The 21,380-nt window shown below is 40.9% G+C and overlaps 1 protein-coding gene across 3 annotated transcripts in view; it reads left to right on the forward strand.

The window, feature by feature from the left end:
- acaca (acetyl-CoA carboxylase alpha) overlaps nt 1–21,380 on the forward strand; it is a 276,544-nt gene that overhangs the window by 210,981 nt on the left and 44,183 nt on the right. For all 3 annotated transcript variants that reach the window (XM_073053437.1, XM_073053439.1, XM_073053438.1), the window contains 3 exons: nt 3,235–3,331; nt 13,418–13,514; nt 19,977–20,112. In XM_073053437.1, the coding sequence (XP_072909538.1) occupies nt 3,235–3,331; nt 13,418–13,514; nt 19,977–20,112 (330 nt within the window). The remainder of the gene's footprint in view (nt 1–3,234; nt 3,332–13,417; nt 13,515–19,976; nt 20,113–21,380) is intronic.

Consider the following 21,380-nt stretch of genomic DNA (forward strand, 5'->3'; position numbering starts at 1 on the left):
TACTGGTTTCAAATTTCTACCTATTTGTGCAAATTAAATTCACATTTTGATAGTAGTCTCCCATCTGTCAGCTGGGGTGTTTTGATAATATTTTTGCATTTGTGTTACATAATGGGTTTAGCTTTCCCTCTGGTAAGCAAGCAGATAAGCTTTTAGCTTCCTTGACAAACAGGATGAACTTAGGTATTCAAATCCATATTTTTCTACAAGTGTTAACACAGGTTGATAAGGTGATGAGAAAGTATATGGTTTAACAAAAAATCTGATGGAGATACTAAATGTGTTGAACAGCATCTGTAGGAGGAAAATAATTGTCATTTGGGTCAAAACCCTGATTAGTCCAGCAGATTTTTCATTGCTCCGGATTCGAGTGTTTGCAGTCTCTTTTGTCTCTGAGGTACGTAGTTTGCTTGCTTTCATAGGGCTGGGCGTAGACTATAAAACTTGGGAGGTTATGTTGCAAGTTCACAAAACACTGATTAGACTACACTGTTACGAACCCCGTAACTGGGTCACTTACCAGCAAAGATAGGGAGGTCCGTTGAAGTCTGATGATACGATTTTTAACAGTATTTATTAGTAAAAATACACAAAACTAATATCAATGCAGATATACAGATAATATACATCGTCAATACTAAATCTAAAAGTGCGGGTATAATAATAATCAATAAGAAATAAGCTCTATCGTTGTCTAGGGGATAATGTATTGTCCGATGGAAATATAAAAGTCACTCAGTTCATGCAGGCTACAGCCTTTGGGGACCACTGGGTTTGTAATGGTTGGAGAGAGAGAGAGAGATTTTGAGAAACTTGCCGGCTTTCCTTTTATGATTTGGATCCGTCAGAGTCTCGTTGGTGTGGCCGTTCACTTGTGGCCTCTCCTTTAGCTAAGCTGTTCTTCCATGGCGAGCCCGCCAATCCCAGGCAAGGGAAGGACGCACACGAGTCTCCCACCGGCTTTTGCTATAAAACGCTGCCACTGGATTTCCAGCATTTCTCCTGGTGCATCTGAAGGGGTTGTTCTCCAGACCCTCTTTTATCCTTACTCACGGGGTCTCAGATGTCAATCAGGTTGGGATGATGCAATCCCTCAACCAGCCCGCTCTGGTCGTCCCGAGGGGCTTCAATGAATAGTACAGTACTCAATACACAATTCCGTCTCCAAGAGACAATGGCCATTATCAGTGGCTTTGTTTTCGCTGAGGCCAGGACACATTCCAAACCATTGTGGATTCTGCATGTCTCTCTCTTATTTCCTGGGTCCCAGACCCGAATTAATAGCGATCTTGCGATTCTCAAAAAGGAGGGGGCGACTTTGTACCCTTCGGCCCCTCAGAGTTGTGGCACATTCGTAACAACACATGAAATATAGTTGGCCACATCATAGGAAGGACGTTAACGCACTGGAGAGGGTGCAGAGGGGATTTACCAGGCTTTGCCTGAATTGGAGGGCTAATTATGGGTGGAGATTGGAAAGACGGGACTTGTTTTCCCTTGAGAAAAGGAAGCTACGGTGTGACATGATAGAGAAATATAAAATTATAAGAGGCATAGATGGTTTACAGTGAGAGGAAAGAGTTTTAAAGGGGATCTAAAGGGAAAGATTTTTATCCAGATAGCGGTTGATGTCTGGAACTTTCTGCCAGAGGAAGTGGTGAAATCAGATTATAACTATGTTTAAGAAGCCTTTAGATGGCACTTGAATAAGCAAGGCATTGATGGGCGGGGACCTAATGTGGGCAAATGCAATTATTGTAGGTGGACAAGAATGGATATGCTTGGACAAGGAATCCACTTCTGTGCTGTACAACTCTTGACTCTAATACTGAACAACCTTCAGTTGTCTAACCAAAGTTAATGCGATCAAGTTTTAGAAACAGTTGAGATCACGCAGACATTATACAATATATTATGTCTTTAGTATTACCAGTCAAAGATGATTTTATAGGGATCAATATTTATCTAAGGTCTACTTCTGTGGACTCTGTGAGGGTACTTAATTCAAGGCTCTAAATCAGGTGCATCTCATAAACAATAAATTACCTTGATATAACTGCTACTAGGTAGAGCAGTAGCCATGAGGGAGCATGCAGTTGCTTCCTTCAGTAAATGCTACAAAAAAAAACTAGCCAACGTTGAGTTCCTGATGAGTAGACTAACTTGTCAGTTGTCTTGTTTGTAGAATTTTGGTATATGTGAGGTGACTTAAGTGTTCCACACACCAGCAGTGTTATCAAACTGATGTGTTATTTATGAGATGCATCGGATGTTTCAAGAGGCTTGATGGATGCATGTTCCTTCTGTGTGTTAAAAGAATTAATTACCAAGAGAAAGACATGGTCTAGTTTCACCAAAAAAATCCACTTGTTTGAGTATTCATTGTCTTGTATTGAGGTAATTGAGATTGTCTCTAGAATGCTGCACCAGCAGTGTTTCTAGTGACTCCAGCTCCTAATTTAGTGAGAGGTTTAAAGAGCAGATGATTCCTAGTGATAAGTTACTTCAGATCTCTCATAGGTTAAAAGTTAAAGTAATTTATTACAGAAGATGGCAGTGCGATATTCTTCATATTGACAACAAACACAGGTTTGGAATGTAAAAGGCAGTCAACGACACCTGACTTCAAGATAATTTCAGGATTGATGGTAACATTATACTGTAGGGTCAAAGTCACATGGATTGAGAAGTAGACTAACAATATGGTAATTACAGTTTGACTTTTGATTAAAACACTTGCTGAAGTGATTAAGCCAACACGATTGCTTATCTAAACCTCTCGGGTTTAAATTGCTTTTTTGTGCTTTGTGTTGTTTCTTTCCACGAAACCTACTAATTTACTGAACTATTTCCTTCAAGCCCTGTCAAATTTTTTGCCCAAATTTTAGTTAGCTAGAAAATTAATAGAAGAATTGTAGTTAAACTTCTGTGTCTGTAAAATGGCTACAAAGAAGCTCCACTCATGGGGCAAAGTGTGTAATTATAAAGATGTTCTGAATGTTCCATCCACATTGGGACATTGTGCATGTGTGTGTGTGTGTATGTGTGTGTGTTGATCTAAGAAATACTGAACCTGTTGGAAGATGAGGTTTGGTAGGATCCAGCTGGTGATCATCAAGTTACTTTCAAGACTAGGGAATGGTTCTTGAATGAAACTTGATAGAGACACAGTCTTATGCTTAAGTAAATAGAAATAAAAATTGAACAGAATTACAGCTTTCTTTATCCCTGCAGCACAGAAAGGACAATGGCAAAGTGGCTTCTTTGACAATGGATCCTTCACGGAAATCATGCAACCCTGGGCACAGACAGTGGTGGTAGGAAGAGCCAGGTATTTTATAAGATACTCCTTTATCATTTATTTAATTTTTTAACCTTTCCATTTCCTCCACTTCTACACCACCCCACACACACTGCTCCCCAGCAAGATTGGTCAATGTGATAATATTGGTAGGACCCATATGGGCAAATTAATCCCTTTCCTTCTGTCCTCTTGTAAAATTGAATGAGTTTAAGTCTTGAGCCCACGTTATCAAGGGATATGTTTGCTATTGCGTAAGTACATGAGGAAACCTGTTTGCATAGAGTAGAGGGATATTCTGGTAAATAAGATCAGATGTTGCAAACCTGCTTTCAACAACTTGAAATGGTGTGCTTGAAAACTGTAAAAGGAATGTAATGTTGTATTGGAATCCTGGAGAATGCCGGAAGTTATCCATACCCTTTTGAGTTCTGGCAGTACTTTATTAAATCCCAGCTCTTGCAACATCAGCTTATAAGACGCTAATGAAAATGTGAAATGAAGCTCTTTCCCAAATTTCAAAAAGCCATCCTTGTATCTATGATATACTCTTTTGTCAATTTATCCATTTCAGAACTTTTTTTTAAGCAGGTTTCAACAGTTGAGCAGAGGTTTTGTGGTATATTCTCACGAGAGCTGGACTGTGCCTTCTCAAATTCATTTCATATGGGCTGAACGTGTATGACTTCCATCCTATGTTTCAGCAATTCAACATTTCTTACGTTGGAAGTGAGCTCTGTTTAAGCAATCACCTAGCATAAGTAAATTAATTTCATCTATGAGGGAAACAATACATGTGGTGAGGAGGGAATGTGGATAATCTATTTGCCCTTTCTCTCAGAGCAGTTGTTTAGCACTTTCCAGAGCCTGCCACTCCTTTTGGTTAACAGAATCCATTAAATCGCTCATAAGCAACCTCCCATGGTGGCCAGCAGCAGCTTTTTCTGTGCTGCTTATCTGATGTGAAATTTGAAGATTCTCCATTCAGGTGCCCAAGTGAAAATAAAAGAAAAACACAAATTAATAGAGCAAATTATATTCCATTGCCCACTATTTCCCCAGTTTTTTTTTATAACATAGTATTCATACGGGACAGAATGGGGCTATTTATCTCATAGTCGGTGGTATTACCCCAAAAGATATGCCAGTTAATGATACTCTCACTTTTTTTTGTTGTTTTACTATCTCTGTCTTTTAAATTGAAGTTTCAACTTCCTTTTGATAATTAATGAATCAGCTTTCTCCAGTTTTTCAGCCTGACTGTAATTTATTTGTTGATTTTTTTTAAAGAAAGCTCATTTACGCTCCACTCCTGTAGCTTTTTTTTTGTCAATTATCTGCTTAGCCTAAAGCATTTGGAATAGCTTCTTCCCATCTAATTTACCAAATTCTCTCATTGGGCTGAAAGTCTAGAAGGGAAGAGAGCTGCCAACAAACCCCCCCCCCCCCTTGGGGTGGCGGGGGGGGGGGTGGGAATGAGCGTTGAGATGACGATGCCCTCTTTGACAGACATGCCTGTGTATTGCAGCATGTAAGTTGGGGTCAGATGCCATTTCATCTGACCACTGAGATCAGATGAACTGATTAGTCATGCTAGCTGAGGGGCAGGATGCTCTTTCGATCTGGCCCCTCAGCTTCACGTCAATTGGCATTTGTAACATAGATGAGGCCACTAGATTGAAAAGGTTAAGTACAGGTTAAATGTCTTGTGATTTATTTGATATTATTGCCTCTAATTTATTTCAAATATATATTGAATTCTTCTTTTATTTTGGTAATGTTGGCTATTTTTTAATTATTCGACTGTTTACAGCTATGTCTGAGCTGTCATAAGGACATTAGGGATAGCATATCCTCCAGTTGGCCTATGTAGAGGCCTAGTCACTACTCACAAAATGCACTGCTACAGAATACTTGCAATGAGACCTGGAGTGCTTAGACCTATAAGGTTGCTCAAAGTTTCTGGGGCCTTGTGAGATCTTGTGCTTGGTAGAGCATGATCCGGCTCATTATTTTGAACACTTCCATTAAGTCTTAGCTTTCTCTCCTTTCGACATAATCGACACTCCCTTGCTCTGCTAAAATGGCAGACGCAAATGTGTTGTACGCATCCGTTGATTTAATGTTGCATTGCTGTCTCTATCTAAGAGTACTTGAAGCAAACAGGCAACTGTAGAAAAGCAAAAGGGGGGGATGAAAATGATGAAATTCATAAATAAACTTGAAAACTATTGGAATTGTGCAACTGCCGTTCAGATCTGAAAGAGAGTGTTAGATTTTCATCGTTGAAGCGAGTCATTCCATGTTGCTCTTCATTGGAATTGGACATTTGCAACTTGGAGCATAATGGTAAGCACTTTCCCTGTCTGGAACAGTTTTTGACGGCACAGGCTGACTCAAGCACTTGGGTATGTGGACCTCATTCTAATGAAGGCAATGCATAACTGTGTCCTGAGTCCCAAAATAGGGCTGTTGTCCATGAAAGCATTGTATAATAAATGGTTGCTGACACAGCAGGACTTCTCTTCCACTTTTCCCCAGCTTCTCTTACTAAATGGACTACTTACTCGCAATCCCACCAATTTTTACCACCCTTCCCCCCCCCCCCCCACCCTCCCCAACTCACGCAGCCATCCTAATTTTATCCGATTCATTTCTTGCCTCTCTTCGTTGACACTCTTCAAGGGACAGTTAAATGGATGTCCTTTTGTTTGTCATGATGAAATGATGGCAATTACCCAGATGTTTTCAATGACACGGCACTCTAAAATGCTTGAGTGGTTTTGTGTATAAATGAGGCACCAGCAAGCGTGCAGAATAGCAAGAGAAACAAAAGAGCTTAGAGCACTTAAATGCTACTGTCTTTCTTCGAAGAGAAGTGTGTTTTTGTTTTGGCAGTGGTTTAAGGGAGCAAAGCCAATCTTAAATGCATTGTAAAATTTAGATAGTGCCCAAAGCACCTATTTGCCTCTGTGGGGTTCAGTAGTAGCAAGCCAAATGTTGTGTGAAAAGATTAACTAGTAAAGAGGTGGACATATTAGTGAGCTCATTGGAGCTGCAAGATTAGAGCTTTTATTCTGTTTTGTACAATGATAGTTTACTCGCTGGCGAGCACAGACCTGATCCAGACCTGTTTTGTCATTGCTTTCAAATGATTTGGATAAATAGTAATTCCTGCTATTTCCATATCCAAGTCAGTAAGGTTGGAATAATGAAAATTTTAAAAACAGATGTAAACTTTGCTAATGGCAAGTTGATGAATATTTCCGTAAGCTCGGATACTGAGATTTTAAAGATTATGTTGCTGATTTAAAGTGGTATTATAGCAGGTTTTTATCCCAAGGTTAGTAATGAGTGGTGCATTCTGTAAACCTGCGTTGATGTTTGTACTGTGAATGGATTGAATTTGTATTAAAAATGCAATAGAACAGTAGGACAGAAGTCTCAGGAAATACAGACAGCAAATCCCCATTTGGGAGCATTTTGAGTTACCAATGCACCTCCAAAATAGAATGTGAAGTTTTTGAAAAACATTCCCTTTTCTTTTGCTACTTTGCTGTCAGTTCCAGTGCCAGGTCATGAAGTTAGTGAGGATATAAAGTTAGCATAAGTAGTTGCTGAATGGGCAATGTTGGGTGCTGAACAGCAAGATAAAGTAAGCAGGGAGAGAAATGCCAGCATGTGGGATACAAGGGTCATTAAGCTGGTATGACTAATACTGAGATGTTGAATATATTCATACTGAGAGAAATAGATTTTTGCATTATTGGGGAATAGAAAGTTGAGGAGAATAAGCAGTAGAGTGGAGGCCAAGATTGGATCTGCATGTAGATTTTCATTAAGGAACCAGGAGAATTTGACACTTAACTTTCTGTTAGTTGTATGTGTGTGTGTGTGTGTTTTTTTGGGGGGAGGGACTAAATCCTAACATCACTCCAACATACCAACTGAGTCCAGCTAGTTCAGCTCAATGAATGACTATTGGTGTCTTAGAATGTACAGTGCAGGAAACTGGCCCTTTCACCCAGCCATGGTTCCACTGATCATGATGCCAATCTAAACTCATTCCATCAGCCAGTAAGTACATGGTCTATATCCCTTTATTCCCTGCCTGTTCATGTGTTTGGCTAAATGCCTCTTAAATGTCACCATTTGTAAGACATGCGGATGACTTACCGTATGGAGTGATAGAACACTACAGAACAGAAACAGATCCTTTGCCCATCTAAACCGCAGGGAGAGATAGCAAAGTGTTGTTAAAATGAGCTCTACAAATTAAACTCCAACTATTATTTCCCAGTTTATTTCACCAACACTCGGATATCTCTCTGCAGTCTAAGGCTACTTCCACACAATCAACAATTTCCATCAATGTTCCTGTCATACATGCAATTACTGATTTTTACCTCCTGGATCCACATCCAATTCAGCCAGCAGAGGTGGTAGGTGCAAGTTCAGGAGAAGTACGGAGGGCTATAGTCCGGTGAAGGTACTTTCGAATAGTTCAGAAACTAGGTTGGCATGGACTAGATGGGCTAAGTGGCCTGTTTAAGGAGTATTGAGGGACCTTGTAGAGCCAGTTCCCTAGATCCCAGAATATGATAATGCAGACAGTGTTTAGGAAGCTACATGTTAGACAAGGTATTGAATATAGAGCTAGTGACATAATGGTCAACCTTAATAAAACTTTGATCAGACCTCAGCTGGAATAGTTGGCAGTTCTGGGCACCATGCTGTACAAGGATGTTGTGTACAGTGTGTTAGTTTTATAGAGGGTGCTGAGGCGATTTGTCATGATTTATAGCCTGGGATGGAGCAGTTCAGTTATGAGGAGAGACTGGATAATCTTGGTCTCTCTCTCTCTAAAATGGAAGTGGTTAAGTGGAGACGCGATTGAAATATATAAGATTATGATGGGTATAGAATTTTTCCCCTTATTGGAGATAGATAAAACTAGAAGAACGTAGGTTTAATAAAAGGGGGAAGAGATTTAGAGGGGATCTGAAGGGGATCCCCTCCACTCTGAGAGTGCTAACTGTCTGGAATGGCCTGCCTGAGAGAGTGGTTGAAGCTGACAGTGTTTAAGAGCTGCCTAGATTGCTTAGATGTGGAAGGCCAAGGATTGGGTGATGAGATTTAATACAGATGGGGCAGGTTGGGCAGAATGGTCTTTTCCCGTATTGTGTGATTCTGTTAGAATTTGGTACCTACCTTCAGTGAGCAAATGAGAGCCATTAAATAATCATCAAACTGTGGAAGATTCACCCAATTCAGCAGCAAATATGATCTGCCTAAATTTTACTGAATTTCCATGGAATAATAATTAATTTACTCCTTTCTCAGCTTTAATAAATCTGTTCTCGTATGTTTAACGAATTCATTCCTCACTGTATATGGTGGCATTGTTTGGTGTGGGGCATTCTTTTGAAACAATTGGCAGAACCTTTATGTTCTCTTTGCGGGATCATTTTGGATTTGTTTTGGGATGCCCTGTTGCTATAGAGTGGCCTGTCATTTGTACAAATAGGAGTGAGTACACTGTGTAAGAATAGCTAAGTGATGAACTTGCAGCGTTTAGTTAGGACCCTGAGGTGCATCCATGAACTCTCCATTGACACTGAAACGTGAGGCTCTCTCTCACAGGAAACAACCCAGCAGCCGCAGGCTCAACTATTCATGCATCGACAGGAACTTGAAAGAAGTTTTAATTTCAGTCCACAATTTTTTTTAGTCTTCACATATTTTCTTTGCAAATTTATGATTCATGTGTAGGTGGTTACTTCCTGATCCATTTTCGGCATATTGGTGCACATGAATATTGAACGATGTGGTGACTCACTACATTGTTATGGAGTCACTTTCACTGTATTAATTGTTCTTTTTCCCCCTCCATCTTGGCTCGTGTGGGCTGTCATCTGTAATGACCTTCATTTTTCTGCTCTATTAAGTTGCTTTGTGCACTCTCTATTGCAGATTGTTGTTGTGTAGAAATCCTGCTGTAATGTTATCACTACTGGTGCTGTGAAATTTTTTCCTCTTACACTGTGGGGTAGATTTCCCAATACAAGCAGGATCTTGCTATTGTACTTCCAGTCTGTGCAGTACCCTGGTGCACATTGTGGTATAAAAATAAGTTATGCAGAGCTGCTTGGCCTACACCGATGTTTATTCTCCTTCAGCCTTCTTTTTCTTTAACTATGACTTTATGTCATGTTTCTTTCTCCTCTACATCTGTTTGTCTAGCTTTCTTGGCTGTTCTGTGAGAAGTGGATTACACAGTCTCGCCAGTCTCGGTGAAGAAGTTGCTCCTGTATTGTTTATGGGGTTATTGGTGACAATTTATTGTACCTCATTTTTGTCTCCTTCAAAAGCTAAAACATTTCCTGTATAGCTACTCGTGCTAAGATATATTAGGTCAGCCATCAGTCATTCTGGAGAAGAGAATCCAGTCTGTTCAGCTTTTCTTGATGGTTATAATCTCTCAATTCCAATAATATCCTTGTGAATCAGATTTTACACAATCCCCCTTTTTTTTAAAGTAACCCTGAGGTTCAGCCAGTATACATTTGTCTCGGGTAAGGCAGCCTCTGGCCTAGCCAAACTGAGAAATCTCGTTTGTGTGGATGCTACGTGACGTGTTGTCCGGTTACAAATCCGAACCGCAAAATATCAGAGAGTACACCGTATGCAATTCAGTGATTGAACTTTTTAGATCTTAATCTGACTATAGGGTTAGTAAAGAAAACAAAAAGAAAAGGGGCCCATTTTAATGAAACAGTCTAAAATGTACATTGGAGCTCAAGGAATCGTCCGTTCGGACCCCATCGACCTCCCTCCGAGCGTCGCTGACTGTCGGACCCTCACACCGGCAGTCTACCAACTCTTTCCATTCGCATCTTCTCTCTTCATCTCTCGCCGACAAAAGATCACAAAATCCCTGCTCCCAGACCCACAAGAAAGAACAACATGCCCTGTTATCTGTAGTCTTAACCCAAACATTGCTGCTACAGAGAAACCATTACCTTAGCAGTGGAACATTCCAGAGCAGCCATTACATTAGCAGTGAAACCTTACTGTGCGTTACATTAATATGCAGACAAGGATCAAGCACTGTACTTGAGCACAATCCAGTTCACATTTGATAAAAGTTGAACATAACTTTCTTCAGAAAGAAATAGATACATCAGTGATTTCCATTTTTATTTATAAGGGACCTGGCTCTAAATGGAGATAGAAGTACATCTGTGCCTGCTGATTTAATTAACCCTCAGTCTTTCAGCTTGCTTCATGTCTGTGTTGTATTTGGTCTTTGACTTTGTAAGGAACATCACTGGTGCTCATCTGATAATCAAGAATGAAACTTACTTTTAAAGAAACTTCAGAACAAAACTGCCCATGATGCAGTAATCTGTAAAAGTTTTGGCATGAACAACTTTTATCAAGTCAAGATGTTCATTTGAAATGAAATGCAGATTAGAATTGATGTGCTTAGCAATCTGAGCAAATTTCGGCAGTGATTTTTTTTCCCGCTGCTGAACATCTTACTGGTAACTACATCCTCTGTACCCAATCATCGGCTGAAAATAAAAAAGATTCCATTTTTGTTAAAATACAAGAACGGTAAAGGAGGCAATTCCGATTGCATCTTGCTTTCCTCTATTACTCTACAGTGCAGTTTTAACATTGTGCAGCATAACCAAAGTCAGAAACATCACTGCTGCAGTCAATGGGTGGTGCAGGATCTGTGAGTCTGCTTCTCTTGAAACTTGCTTTATGATGGATGGATTTACTAGTGTGTTGTGACTGGCTCAGCCCTATGAGCAAAGTGAGCAGCTTAACTGAGAGTAATTTTACTCCCCACAAGATCCTTGTATATATTCTTTTTGGAAGCATTTCATTCACCCACATTTCATGTGGGGTTGTGAGCGCAGGTCGATATTTATTTTTTGGTTGGTCTGCAAACTGCCTGTTCATCCGTTTCACGCTTTGGTGGATGACTTTCACGCAAGGGCACCACCTGGTTGTAATGCCAATAAATAATCTGCAGCTAATTACAAGCGAATGCTGTGTCAGGGTATATATTATAAGGTCTAATTGGCAGACATTTCCTGCTCACATCAAAGTTGACTCTTTTAAGGAGACCTAAATTGAACGGACAATACCGCGGGCCACTCCATGTGGTTTCAGTAACGAAGCCTTGAGCACTGTTGGAAATCGGTGCTCCCCTCATCTCTTCCCTCTTGTCACTGCTATCACTCTTGCTCTTGTTCTTTAGCCTGTTCATTCCCATTTTATTCACCTGAAATCATTGAACACAGAAACAGGCCCTTCAGTCTATCTAGTCCATGCCAAGCTAGTCACATTGACCTGCACCCAGACCATGTCCCTCTCATCCATGTACCTATCCAAATTTACCTTAAATGTTGAGATCAAACCCACATCCACTGCTTCCACTGGCACCTTGTGCCATGCTCTCATCGTCATCTGAGTTAAGTTTCCCCTCATGTTCCCCCTAAACATTCCACCTTTAGCCCATGACCTCTATTTCCAGTCACACATAATCTCAGTGGACAAAGCCTGCTTGCATTTACCCTATCTATACCCCTCATAATTATGTATATCCCTATCATCTCTCCCCCCATTCTCCTACGCTCCAGCGGAAAAAAGTTGTAACCTATCCATATAACTTAGGCCCTCAAGTCCTGTTAACATCCTTGTAAATTTTCTCTGCAATAACATAACATTAACATTTTTCCTTTTAGTGCTTGCTGTCTGTTTCTATCTTGCAGATGTGTTCTTGGTTTGAATCCACTAAATAAATACAAATTCATCCTTTCACTTTGGGAAAGGACCCAATGTGAATGCTGACCATGAATGGCCTTCAAAACAATTTCTCATCTGAAAGTAACATTGTTGAATAACAAATGGGTACCTTGCTGTAAATGAAATATTACTTGTATCAGTGTGGCATATTTTAAGAGTGTATGTTGTGAAGAAGAGTCTCGGGCCTGAAACGTTGACTGCTTATTCATTTCCATAGATGTTGCGTGACCTGCTGAGTTACTCCAGCATTTTGTGTGTTGTTTTATTTTTGTCCAATTTTATGAAAGGACTTAATAAAATTAGTAAATAATCTGGCACCAAGCCACCATTTGATACATCAACTCTGTGTCATTACTTTGAAAGATCTATCTAAATAGTTTTACTCTTCTCTATTAATATATGATGGGAGCAACCTTGCAGATTAATCCACACTCATTTGAAAGCTATTGTTGTATCTATTGCTCCGATCAATTCAGATCACAACAGTGGTTCATTTAAAGAAGAAAGAGCTCAGTTTGACTCTTGCATGCCACAATGGAATTTTACCCTGGTTACCCAAGTTCTGTTCATTAATATCCACCTAAAAGAAGAACGGTCCTGTAAGCCCTTCTAACCACCTTTGCAAAAACACCTTGTAGTTATAGTCCTTTGCTTTCTGTGCTGGTAGTTGGTCTTGCTTTCATGCTACCCTTCAGACAGCACACTTTTCCCATCCCAGTCTGTGATGTGGTAAACTGAAATCTCTCATCAGGTGCTGGGTCTAGTGTGAATAAGGTGGGCCAAATGCTTTATTTCATGCTTCACATCACTATGAATGTGATTTGTTTTATTAACCTATGTATTTACATGCATGCATACATTTCAAGTTCATCTTAGGCCACTGTTTACTTGACCACTATCAGATCCTGCCTATCACTGAATAACTCTGTGGTGCTGTCTTCCAGTTTTTTTTTTCGCATCTACGCTGGTGGCTCAGTATTTTATGTTAACATCTAACTCCCTGCTACTCTAACTTAGCCTGTTCCCAACAACACAAGTTAACCTTGCCAGAAGGATATTGGATCAGAGTTTCTGTAGCTGTAAATCATTATCTTGAACAAGTCTCCCATCCCTATATCACATCTAGTGTGGGTAACCTAGAGTTTAAACCCTTTCTTCATGTATGTATGATCTAATTTAAGAACATTATACAGCTGCACTTGGAAGTTATTAGCTACACATCTTTCACCAATAGAGCAATTTTATCATTAAGAAACATATCAAATGAAACTGATTGATTCTTTGCTATTTCAGGTTGGGTGGAATACCTGTAGGAGTAGTTGCTGTGGAAACCAGGACTGTAGAGTTATCAATCCCAGCAGATCCTGCAAACCTGGATTCAGAAGCAAAGGTTGGTCTTGCTAATTTCTGATGTTCTCGAGGTCAACTCATTTTAACAGCATTTTCTCACATCCTGGCATATTATAGTTTTTGTATTGTTGAGGTGATGCAAAAATGGAGCAAAAAGATCAGAAATGTCAAGATATCTCATTTTAGTAAATGAGGCAGAGCCTCTTTGGAAAGATTGTGCTTTGTAGATCATTGCCAAATTCGATCTGGAACCTGAGTGGTGAAAATAGCATTGCAGATGCTGGAAATGAGAAATAAACTGCTGGGAAAGAAACTGTAGAGAGAAATTCAGAGTTATTGTTTCATGTTGATGACCCTTCATCACAACTTGAAAATATAAGGGTTTGCAATAAAATACACTCAGTATCCACCTTAGGTACCTTCTGAAGCTAATAAAGTAGCCAGGTTTAATATCACAGGCATATGTCGTGAAATTTGTTGCCTTGCAGTGCAGTACAATGCAATACATAGTAATAAAAACTATGAATTACAGTAAAAAAAAATTTAAAAATAAATTTAAGTAGTGCAAAGAGAGTGGGGAATAATACTGAGGAAGCGTTCATGGGATCATTGTCCATTCAGAAATCTGATGGTGAAGTGGAAGAAGCTGTTCCTGAAAATTTGTGTGTGCCTTCAGGCTCCTGTACCTCCTCCTTGATGATAGCAATGAGAAGCAGGCACAGCCTGGGTGATAGGGGTGCTTAGTGATGGATGCTGCCCTTTTGAAGATAACCAGTGCTGGGGAGGCTGCTGGCCATGATGGAGTTGGCTGAGTTTTGCAGATTACTGCAATTTTTTCTGATTCGTACCAGATGGTGATGCAACCAGTTAGAATGTTTGTTCTCTGCGGTACATCTGAAGTAAATGCATCAATATGTAATTATAGATCTTCAGTGATGTTGACACCCAGGAACTTGAAACTGCTCATTCTTTCCACTTCTGATCCCTTGATGAGGACTGGTGTGCGCTCCCTCGACTTGCCCTTCCTGAAGTTCACTATCAATTTCTTAGGCTGACTGACGCAGGGTGCAAAGTTGGTGCTGCGACACCGCTCAACCAGCTAATCTATCTCACTCCTGTATGCCTCCTCGTCACTATCTGAAGTTCTGCCAACAATAGTTGTGGTTGGCAAATTTATAGATGCTGTTTGATAGATAGATAGATAGATAGATACTTTATTCATCCCCATGGGGAAATTCAACATTTTTTTCCAATGTCCCATACACTTGTTGTAGCAAAAACTCATTACATACAATACAATACTTAACTCAGTAATAATATGATATGCATCTAAATCACTAGCTCAAAAAGCATTAATAATAGCTTTAAAAAGTTCTTAAGTCCTGGCAGTTGAATTGTAAAGCCTAATGGCATTGGGGAGTATTGACCTCTTCATCCTGTGCTTAGCCACACAGTCATGGATGGAGAGAGTGCAAAGCATTGGGCTAAGCACGCATCCTTGAGGAGTAACGGTGTTGATTGTCAGTGAGGAGGAGATGTTATTTCCGATCTGTGGACTGGTCTCCCAATGAGAAAACCAAGGATCCAGTGGCAGAGGGATATACAGAGGCTCAGCTTTTGGAGCTTAATGATTAGAACTAAGAGTATGATTGTGTTGAATGCTGAACTGTAGTCAATAAATACCAGCCTTGTGTAGGTATTACTATTGCCCAGGTGATCCAAAACCGAGTGGATAGCCAGTCAGATTGCATCCACTGTAGACCTATTGTAGCGATAGGCAAATAGCAGCAGGTCCAGGTCCTTGCTTAAGCAGGAGTTGATTCTAGCCATACCTCTCAAAGTACTTCATCACAGTAGATTTGGGAGTGACTGGGCAATAGTTGTTGAGGCAGCTCACCCAGCTCTTCTTGAGCACTGGTATGATTGTTGCCTTTATGAAGCAGGTGGGAACTTGCGACTGCATCAGTGAGAAATTGAAGATGTCCTTGAATATTCCCACCACTTGGTTGGCACTGGTTTTCTGAGTCATACCAGGTACACCATCAGGGCCTGATGCCTTGCGAGGGTTCACCGTCTTGAAAGATGTTCTGATGTTGGCCTCCAAGGCAGAGAACACAGGGTCATTGGATGCTGCAGGGATTTACATGGATATAGTTTTACTCGCCCTATTAAAGTGTGCATAAAAAGCATTGAGCTCATCTGGCAGTGAAGCAGATGATGTTAGGTATTGCTTTGTAGGAAGTAATGACCTGCAAACCCTGCCAGTGCTGACTTGCATCCAACTTTGTCTCTAACCTCAATTGGAATCATTTTTTCGTTCATAAGATAGCCTTCCGTAGGTCAAACCTGAACGTATTGTAATCTATTGCATCCGGTGCTCCCAGTGTGGCCTCCTCTACATCGGCGAGATCCGACGCAGATTGGGGGACCGCTTCGTCGAGCACCTCCGCTCCGTCCGTCACAATAGACAGGATCTCCCGGTTGCCACCCACTTCAACTCTGCCTCTCATTCCCATTTGGATATGTCCATTCATGGCCTCCTCTACTGCCATGATGAGGCCAAACTCAGGTTGGAGGAGCAACACCTCATATACTGTCTGGGTAGCCTCCAGCCCCTTGGTATGGACATCGAGTTCTCCAGCTTCCGGTAATTCCTTCCCTCTCCCTTCCCCCATCCCACCTTCACTCTGTCTCCTCTTCTAGCTGCCTATCACCTCTCTCATGATTCTGCCTTCTTCTACTACCCATAGTGCTTTCCCCTTAGATTCCTTCTTCACCTCTCCTGCTTCCCCTCCCCCACCCCTTGATCTTTCCTCTGATTGGTTTTCCACCCTCCCCCCACCTTCTTTATGGGGCCCTTGCCCCTTCCTTCTTCAGTCCTGACAAAGGGTCTCGGCCCGAAACGTTGACTGCTCATTCCAACGGATGCTGCCCAACCTGCTCAGTTCATCCAGCTTGTTTGTATGTGCTGAACATATTGTATAGTTCTGGATCACCGATTTTTGAATGCCAGATGTCTTGCTCTCAGCAGATGATGACTCTCCTGGTTCATCCACAGCTTTTCTTTTGGATGTTCTCAAAGGCACACACTCATCCACACAGGGTTTGATGAAGTCGGTGACAGCTGTAGTGTATTCATTCAGACTTGAAGATGAATCCCTGGATATTGTCCAGTCCACTGACTTAAAGCAGGTCTGCCTCCCTTGACCGTCCCTTCTTGGTCCTCACCACTGGTGCTGCAGTCTTTAGTCTCTGCCTGTATGCTGAGAGTAGAAGTACAGCCGGGTGATCGGACTTTCCAAAGAGATGGCACAGTAAGCATTCTTGATGGTGTTATAACAGTGTTATAACAGTGGAGAAACTGGATGGTGGCTTCTCTGGATCAACAAGTGGTATCTTGGTGGTAGTTGTTCAGAGACTTCTTCAAGCTGAAGAAAACCCCCACAATGACAGGGAAGGCATCAGGATGTGCTGCTTCATGCCTGCTTAGCTCCTCCGGTGCCAGGTTGATGCCGGCCTGAGGTGGAATGTACACCACTACTAGGATGATAGCGGAAAACTCACTCGGTGGATTGAAAGGTTGACATTGGGCTGCTGGATGTTCCAGGGGAGCAGGACTGAGAAAGAACCTCCAAGTATGTGCACCACATTGATTTAATTATAAAGCATACTCCACCTCCTCTGTCTGAGCTGTCCTGTCTTTATGGTAAATGGTGAAGCCATCAAGCTGCAATGTTGCATCCAGAATGGCGGAGGGTAGCCATGTTTCTGTAAAGCAGAGTACACAGCAGTCCTGGTTTCTCTCTGTTATACCAATCTTGCTCTGAGGTCTTAAATTTTCCTGAGACTAGACATTCGCCAAAGGGATAGTTGGGAGTGAGGGTCTAAAGCCTTTGCATTTCAGTTTTACTTGCAGCTCAGCACAATTTCCTCGATTTCTTTTTCTAAAAAGGAAACTGCACTCAGAGTTTCTTTTTCCAAAAGGGAGTCTGCAATCCAGGAGCCACTGATTCTGAGTGTCGATAGATTTTTTTTTTAAGCATCTTAATATGATGTTGCTTACCCACGACTGTGACTGTGGGTTTCAGCTGTGTTCATCCTGAACGAGAATGTTGGACTGAGTCCACTCATCTCTGCAGCTTCATGCATTCTTGCAGATTTGAATTGTCGTACCAGCCAATGATGCAACCAGTCAGGGTACTTTCAAAGTGCAGCTGTAGAAATTTGCTAGAGTGCTTTCTGACATGCCGAACCTCCTTTACCTCCTCAGAAAGTAAAGATGCTGACACACCTACTTTCTAACTGCATCTTTGTGTGGCCCAGGACAGGTCATCTGATAATGTCAAAGCTTAAGAAATTTAAAGCTGCTGATTCTCTCCACTGCATGAGTGCTGGATGCACAATGACCCTAGTGGTATCCACTCTCCACAAAAATCCAGTGATGAATTAGGCATGTGGGCTTGGCTTTCTGCTCTACTCTCTCTACACCCACAACTGTGTGGCTAGGCACAGCTCAAATGCCATCTATAAATTTGCTGATGATACAAACGTTGTGGGCAGAATCTCAGATGGTGACAAGAGGGCGTACAGGAGTGAGATATACGAGCTAGTTAAGTAGTGTCGCCACAGCAACCTTGCACTCAACATCAGTGAGACCAGAGAGCTGATTGTGGACTTCAGGAAGGGTAAGATAGGGAGCACATGCCAATCCTCATTGAGGAATGAGGGTAAGACGAGAGAACAAACACCAGTTCTCATAATGGGATCAGAAGTGGAAAGAGTGACCAATTTCAAGTTCCTGGGTGCTAATATCTCTGAGGACCTAATCTGGTCCCAAAATATTCATGCAGCTGTAAGGAAGGCAAGACAGTGGCTATATTTCATTAGGAGTTTGAGGAGATTTGGTATGTCACCCAAAACACTCTAACTTCTACAGATCACTGTGGAGAGCATTCTGACTGGTTGCACCACTGTATGGTATGGGGGGGTTGGGTGTGTCTAATGCACAGGATCGAAGTAAGCTGCAGAGAGTTGTACAATTAGTCAGCTCCGTCATGGGCACTAGCCTCTGCAGCATCCAAGACATCTTCAAAGAGCGGGGCCTCAAAAAGGTGCCGTTCATCATTAAGGACCCCCACCACCCAGACCATGCCCTCTTCCCATTGTTACTGTCAGGAAAGAGACACAGAAGCCAGAAAACACACAGTCAGCGATTCCGGAACAGCTTCTTCCCACTGGACATTGAAACCATGAACACACCTCACTACATTTTTTTTTCTGTTTTTGCACTACTTATTTAATTTAACTATTTGATATTTATACGCATATATACTTACTGTAAATCAGTTTTTTCTATAACCACATATCACATTGTACTGCTGCCACAAAGTTAACAAATTTCATGATATATGATGATCATATTAAACCTGATTTTGATTCTCATTATACCATAAATTTCCAGTGAAAGATGTTGCATTTATATAATAATGTTTCATGGCCTCCCGATGCACCAAAACAGTTTTGAAGAGTAGTAAGCAATGTGATGAGAAGGGCAGCAGTTAATTTATAGGTAGCTCAGTGACACAGTAACAGTTATGTAATAACCAGACTTGGCAAATTAATTGAATTACATCAGAATCCAAAAAGAAATGCAAACAGAAAAGGACCATTCAGAGTTGCTGATTGTGCTTCAGGATGTGGCTTAAGCTATCCAGGGGACATTATTAAGATAAAATTGATTGTGAATAGAGAAAATGTTGGGAATGGCATGAAATGTTGCTTCTGATGATAACACTACTGCACCTTTCGTGGAAGAAAAAGTGGAGATCTTCAGAGTCTCCACAGAAGTGATGCAAACCAGATTCCATCTACCTGGCACAGAGATAGTGGACCAGCCATGATCTTGTTTAATGGCGAAGCAAGCCTGAAGAGCTGGCTAGCACATTCCTGCTTCAATCTCTTAAGATTTTTTAAAAATGGCCAAGCTTATTTTACCGTAATGTTACAGGTGACGTGCTCCTTTCCATTTCATGATGTCACCATTTTTCCACCCACCAGGTCAAAACAGATCATGTTACACCTTACTATTTTAAATTTGCTATTTAACTCAATCAGAAAATAGAAAGACAACTTATTTTCTTGTTAAATTAGCACATGCTTTGAAAGACCTGATATAAAAGCAGGAGCACCTGGATGTAAGAACTTGTAATGCAGGATACAAATCTGTGCCTCTTGTTATGTTTTTGTTAATAAAACTGATGAGTGAGTCATTATAGACTGTTCAGTTAGGATCCTGTTTTGCTCCATTATAACAGTTGCTACACTTAAGTTACATTTCATTGGCTGTAAAGTACTTTGGAACACGTTGAGGTTATAAGAGATACCATAATAATCGAAGTCTTACTAGCCTCTCCACTTTTCTCATGACTTTTCCATTTCCTCATTTATTTAAATATGTAATTATTGATCAATTACTGCATGTGCTTGTGGTATGCATGAACAGATAATCCAGCAAGCCGGGCAAGTTTGGTTCCCTGACTCTGCCTTCAAAACTGCACAAGCCATTAAGGACCTGAATCGAGAAGGGCTCCCACTGATGGTATTTGCCAATTGGCGTGGTTTCTCTGGCGGAATGAAAGGTAAAGAGATCAAAGTGATATGTTTTCAAATTCACTTGCAGCAAAAAGCTGTTTCCTCCCTATTTCACTGCAGCAGGGAGAGTGAGGCCACTTGAAGCACAAGACCTCCTCGACCACGGTTCATATTGTTCAGTATTTACATGGTGTGGATTACTATGCTGTCATGAGGCACTAAGTTTAGCTGTTGAATAAAACCAGTTTTGACCAATCAGTAGTCAAACCTCTTGCACAGTCAGCTGTATGTGACCTGAACTTGCAAAGCACAGTTACAACCAATACCAGGCAAGCTACTCTGCAATTGAGTCCTGATGGAGGTCTTGACCTGAAACATTGACAATCCCTCTACCTCCACAGACGCTACCTGACCTGCTGAGTTAATTCAATAGTCCGTTGTAAATTTTCTTAAAGAATTTTATTCTGTATTCTTTGTAGTGAAACCCCATATAGTATGCTGTGACTAATTTTTATAAACTTTTAGCTATGGTGATGCAATGCTAGAACAGTCCAGTCTGTTAAAATTTGGAATTACTGTAACTGGTATGTTCAGTAGATGCAGTGTTTTGCAGTTTAACCTCAACCGTTAAAGCAGTGCACACAGTCTGATGTGAATGTCATTGGAGCTCCTTAGAAAGATCAATCAGTCACAGCTTAGGCAGACTCTACATTCTCTCCACTCACGTTAGTTTTCAATGTTTACTTCTAAGCTATGAATATGGATTATACAAGAGGAAGGAGCATTTTCCAAATAATAAGCTGAAAAAAAACATAATGTTCATAAATTTAAATTATTTATATAAAAATGCCCCATTAGAGAGACAACACATTGATACAAGGTTATGAGACGGATACAGTAAACGTTTAATAAATCATTCTATTAACGCTTCAGAAGCATTTTTGTTGAAACCCTATTTTATACTTCAAAGTGTGCAGGAGGCTCTTTCAAGGAAACTGATGATAATGTGCCTTTAAGTCCCTTTATACAGTTTCAGCAAATAAAGCACAGACATTGCAAGGGTCCGCTCTGTGAGACTGTTTGGCACAATAACTCCATGTCAGTGAATGTTGTGATGTGTGCGTGAACGTTCTCCCTTCGCACCACTTTGATTATTCATGGGGATGAGAGGGGGGTTGCAATGCTGTGGAGGGAGGAAGAAAATAAACAATTACACCATTCTTCACTGAACACACACGGCAAGGAGTCAATTGGATGGTGGGTAAAACATCTCAGAAATCGTGTGTAATGAGTAGGAAAAGATTAGACGCAGTTC

Source organism: Hemitrygon akajei, chromosome 8 (genome assembly GCF_048418815.1).
Source record: "Hemitrygon akajei chromosome 8, sHemAka1.3, whole genome shotgun sequence".
Classification (NCBI taxonomy): domain Eukaryota; kingdom Metazoa; phylum Chordata; class Chondrichthyes; order Myliobatiformes; family Dasyatidae; genus Hemitrygon; species Hemitrygon akajei.